We start from the raw sequence: 4,944 nt of genomic DNA, 5'->3' as shown, positions 1-4,944 counted from the left end.
CCCACCCCCGCCAGCCCTGCCTTGTAGAACGGGAAGAGAGCGCGAGGCCAAGGCAGGATGGATGCTCTTCGCCCAGCATCTTTATCACAACGGGGAACTGCCATGGAGAGGGCGAGGTTGGGGGTTATTAGGGAAGCAGAGTGGGGCAAGGCCAGGAAAGAACTGAGATGGCCGGAGACGCAAGTCGACACTCCGAGAGAAAGGGGCCGTGTCCCGGGTCGGAGCTAAGGGAGCCGAGTCCTCCAGGGTGAAGTAAGCAAAGCAGTCCTTCCTAAAGGTTCTGGGGTCCTTCCTGAGCCTGACCCAAGGGTCGAGGAACTCAAAACTACACGTCGCGGATGCCCGGCTTCGGGCTGAGTCGGATGATGACGGATGCAAAGACGAAAGGGTCTCTGTAGCGGGAGGACGCTGCCGCTCGGGCCGAACAAGACGGGGGGACCTGCTGAGGGAAGGCAAGAAGCAGGAATGGGGTGCGAGGGACAGGGCAACAAAGTGAGGACCTGAGGTCGCCCAGAGCCGAAAGGGATCCGGGGTATCGGGTCCCCAGGGGCCGCCCCCTCACCGTCGCGGTCCAGCTCGGGTTACCGGCCGGGCTTTACTCCCTAAAATATGTATGAGTCCTTGCGGGTGCAGTTTCGCTGCCCCTCCCCGAGTGGGGCTGGGGGCGTCAGGGTGCTCGAAGAGCCACAGGGGGAGAAAGCAACGCTGGCTCCCGAGGCCGGGGCCGTCTCGACTTTCAGCCGCGCATTTAAGAAAAGGTGGAAACTGGATCTGTCTCGGCTGCGCCCCCGCCCCGGCAGCCCCGACGGCCGGACCGCGCGGCCGGGTGGCTCGCTTTGCGCCGCGCGGTGTCCGGTTCTCAACAGCAGGTGAATGGGCCCGGGCGGGGCGCGCCGCGCACGGGGGGCGGGGCGCGCTCTATAAAGGGGGGCGCCGCAGGCCGCGGGGGCCACTCGAAGCCGGCGGGGCCTGCGCTACCGCTTTGCGGTCCTGGGCACACCGTGCGCTTACCACCAGCATCCTACAGTCCTCGGGGACCAGGTAGGGCGCAGATGGGGACTCAGCCAGGGAAGCTCAAGACGACCTGGCTGCGTGAGGGAATCCGTGCGGGCTGGGGAGGGCTTAATATGGAGCCAATCTCCTCCCCCGCTTTGGCCTGTTGGGCCCCGTGCCTTGCTCCCGTCTCCCCAGTCCCGGCCCTGGCTCACTGAAGCCCCATCTCTGGCTGCATCGAAGCCCGGCGACTCGCCAAGGCAGCCTGCCTGGGATTGGGGGTCTTGCTTCCTCCTCTGGCTGCGACACTCGGGGCCTGAGCAGGCCCCGCCCAGGAGTCGGACCTCAACCGCCTTCTCAGCCCCTCCCGGCTCCGCAGGGGCGGGGGTACGGAGGACAGTAGCCCTCCACCCCATCCCCCTCCCTCCCACTCCCTACGCCCTTCACTCGAGCCTAGGGCCTGGTGCTATCTTCAATCTTAATACAAGAGACGTTTAGAATTGGTAGGGATTCGGCTAGGTGCATCCTTTTCCGCTGGGGCGGGGGAGATTGTCGCTTCTCAACCGCCAGACAGACGGGGTTCGATCAGGAGAACTAGGGCCCGAAACGGAGGAGGACGGATTAACGTTTTATTTTAATCTGGTTTTGTCCTGCGGTTGCCGTCTGCGGCAGCCAGGAGGGGCTGAGGCAGAGAAGAGAGCCCATAACAGCAAGGATTGGGGGCGCTCGGGTGTTAGGATGCTGGGGAAGGAGGAAGAGGTCACCTCGACGCTGACAGCCTGGGAGTCTCCTAGCCCCTGCCCCCCCCCTCAGAATGCTCCGCGTGCTACCTGAGCGAAGGACAGCTGAAAAGGATCTAATCCGCGTCCGCGCCCCAGCCTTGGCCTGCTCCGCCCCCTCCTGGGGGAGCCATTGCCGCAAAGGGGGCGGGGGAGAAGAGGGGTGGGAACGAGTCTGGGGGCGGCTTCCCTCCCCCTCCCCCTTCTGGGACAGGCAGCCTTTGTTCGCGGCGGCGGCAGTGGCCAGACACCTGTGGGGCCGCGGAGCTGCCCGAGTGTAGGTGCGTGAGGACGTGGCGTAAGCCCCTCGTACCCACTCCAGCCCTGCGCTCCCGGCGGGTCCGCTGAGACAACTCAGGCTTGCGCACCTTTCTGCCGGGGAGACTGCGGAGACCCGTCCAGTGGCCCCACAGTGCGTCCCAGCTCCAAACGCACTTCCCTTCCCCCAGTCCAGGATCGGATTTCCAAGCTTGCTACCGTACGCACACCTCGGCCATCTCCCGGCTCCGAGGGCGATGGGGTGGCCGGGCGTTGGGGCGCACCTCGGCCAGCTGCACCTTGGCCTGAAGGCAGGAGGCAAGGAGCGAGGGCGGGCGGCGAGACCCCTTGGGTCCAGAGCTGGGCGAGCTGGCGGGGCTCCCAGCGTCTCCGCAGTCCCGGTCGGGCGTGCCCTGCGCTGTGCACCAACCGGAGCCACATTCAAGGTGAATCATCTCCTGCCCGCCCCCTGCCCCTCCCCCGCCTCTCGGCACCTGAGCCAATGGCGTGGCGCAGGGGGCGGGCGGGGCTCAGGGGGCCGTGAACCTCCCAGAGTCATTATCCCTGCACTCGATGTAGCCCCTGCACCTCTGCGCCGGAGCCCGCGAGCCTCTCTCCGGCCGCGCCGTCCAGGGCACCCTGCGCACGGTTTTCCCGGGCTCCGGGGCCTCCTTGCCTCTCCCACCCTACCCTGCCAGCCAGGCGGAGGCTGCTCCTCCTCAGGTGGCCCGGCCAGGGCCTTCCCCCCGCAGACCTGTCACCCGACACCCAGGAAGCGCGCGGCCCCATCCCGGCTCCTCTTTGTTCCCCCGCCGGGCTCCGCGCTCGGGCGCCGCCTCCTCCAGCGTCGCGCTCTGGAGGTTCGGGGCACCGCCTTCGGTGGGCCGGGAGCTCCTTGGGTTCCGTCCATCTGCCCACTCCGAACCAGGGTGTCCTTCTTGCCTTGTTTCTCCGGTGTGGACTCTTCTCGGAGATAGGAGGCGGCGGAGAGCCCAGACCGGAGCCGGCGCAGGTGAGTGTCCGGGGCGGGGCCAGGTGGGGCCAGCGACGGGCAGAGAAGGGAAGGTGGACACGGGCGCCCCGGGGCGAGCAGTGCTAGATCCAAGTTGCGGGCGGGCGGCCGCGCAGGTCGGCCTTCGGGAATGACGCGGCAGTGCGGCCTCCTGGCTCTCCCGAGCCTTCCAGCGGAGTCGCCCACGAGGCCCCGTGGTCCTGGGGCCCCCAGCGGACCCTGCCGTGCGCCCAGGGCTGTGCCGCGGAGTCGGGGCGGCAGCGCGGCTTGAGTGCGGCTGGGATTTAGCGAGGTGCTTATCCGCGGTGGCTCACGCACCTCCCTGGGGAATCGAGCAGGGGTCGCGTCGGCGTTTCGCCGCCCTGGTGGGCTCGGGTGGAAGCGCAAGGCTGGGAGGAGGGCTGCAAACCGGCGCCGGGAGGGAGTTCCTCCCCTGAGAGCTGGTTTCTTCAGCTTCTTCTCTGGGCATCACTGCAAGTCGTTACTGCTTTTGTGGCCCCAGGGCGGCCCCGCCCAGTCTTAGGGGGCAATCCGTTCTCGGACCTCTGGCTCCCTTCTGCATCGTTGCCACCCATCCTGGGAGCTTCGGAGCACGCGGCTGAGACACACTTCCCCCTCGCCCCTTCTCCCATCCCTGTTTGAGCTAGCCAGCCACCGAGGCCCCTGAGCTCTGCCCTGGGTGGGCGGCTGGACAGCGCGTCTCCTGGCCTCACCGGCAGCGCATCCTAAGAATTCGGCTGGGAGGGTGCCACCCCGGAGTCAAGGATCGTCCCCATTCCGCGGCCCCCTCCAGGCCGAGCCACTCACTTTCCCTTCCCCTAGTCCTGGCATCCCTACACTGTGTATAGACCTAGCCGCCAGGGGCTGGGAGTGCTAATACAGGCTCAGGGCGATTAGGAAACTGGAAGCCGGCGGTGCCCTAATCAACCTCCCCACCCCCACCATCAACCTCATCAAGTTAGGTGGGGACCGAGCCTCTCTGTATTCTGCCCGGCTTCGCAAAGCTCTTGAGGATTAAAAGCCTGATTTCCTCCCGGGGGCCAGGTGGTGCATGTCTGCGTTATGCCCCTGGTTCTCTGGCTGGGTCACTGGGCTCACTCAACCGGGTGTGCACCACCCTCTGCCCCGCCCGCAGTGGGCCCATCGGGGCACAGAGTGGGCAGTTCTTCCAGCCGAGAAAGAAATCTATCCTGACTGGGGGCCGAGCGCACCCAAAGGAAGGCGGAGGCCCCACGCCCAGCTCTCAGCCACAACTGACCAGTGAATTCCCCTTGAGGTTGGTTCTTGGTTCAAATCCTGGCTGCTGAGCCGCAGCCTCCGCTGCTGGTCTCTTTATTGCTCAGGACCTCCCTCCAACACTGGAGGTCCTGTCCCTGGCTACTGGGAGTGAATGGGGAACCTCTGGAGTTGGTCTTAAGTAAAAAAAGAAAAAATTCTAAGGTACCAGTCTCACTTGTGAGAATTTCGTTTATGCCTTTTCCCTTTTCGAACTGGGCTAATGGAGCCTGGGAGCTCACACAGCTCCTGCCTCTGTGTTAATGGTGGATGCTCTGGCATCCAGGGCAGCGAGGGAAGCAGCTTTGGCCCCTCCCCTAGGACCTCTGGGGAGAAACAACGACAGGTACCGTGCCCTGGGCATGTCCGAGAGCCCCAACTGCCCCTTGGACCTCGGGGACATTAGTCCCATCCCTGCCAGAAGCGGGGGACCCAGCTGGGATCCAGGACTCCAAAATTGTTGTGTAGAAGTGGAGAGCCTCTGGGCTTCTGGATGGTCTAAGACTGGGATCTGGAAGGGTTCAACCTCTTGACCTCTTGGAAGCCCATAGCACTAGAGGAGAAAAGGGGACCTGGTTTGTGTTTCAAGGCATCTGCACTGAGGGAGGGAAACAGACCCAAGTGTCA

The 4,944-nt window shown here is 65.1% G+C and overlaps 1 protein-coding gene across 1 annotated transcript; it reads left to right on the top strand.

The window, feature by feature from the left end:
* The first annotated feature begins 609 nt into the window (after positions 1–609).
* LOC145522498 (uncharacterized) lies at positions 610–4,483 on the top strand. The gene is made up of 5 exons (XM_081531179.1): positions 610–855; positions 940–1,041; positions 2,222–2,476; positions 3,008–3,042; positions 3,690–4,483. Exons 1-5 carry the CDS (start codon positions 610–612, stop codon positions 3,769–3,771), a joined length of 720 nt encoding a protein of 239 aa, XP_081387305.1. The 3' UTR covers positions 3,772–4,483.
* Positions 4,484–4,944: the final 461 nt, after the last annotated feature.

This window comes from Giraffa tippelskirchi, chromosome 10 (genome assembly GCF_054371585.1).
Source record: "Giraffa tippelskirchi isolate mGirTip1 chromosome 10, T2T-mGirTip1v1.2.pri, whole genome shotgun sequence".
Classification (NCBI taxonomy): Eukaryota; Metazoa; Chordata; class Mammalia; order Artiodactyla; family Giraffidae; genus Giraffa; species Giraffa tippelskirchi.
This window is presented reverse-complemented; position numbering and strand designations above follow the sequence as displayed.

Excerpts from the sequence above, each read along its gene's own strand:
- LOC145522498 (XM_081531179.1), top strand. The coding sequence starts at position 610 with ATGTATGAGTCCTTGCGGGTGCAGTTTCGCTGCCCCTCCCCGAGTGGG. Across the intron at positions 856-939 it reads TTTGCGCCGCGCGGTGTCCG|GCCGCGGGGGCCACTCGAAG; the intron begins GTTCTCAACAGC and ends GGGGCGCCGCAG. Across the intron at positions 3,043-3,689 it reads CCAGACCGGAGCCGGCGCAG|CCAGCCACCGAGGCCCCTGA; the intron begins GTGAGTGTCCGG and ends TGTTTGAGCTAG.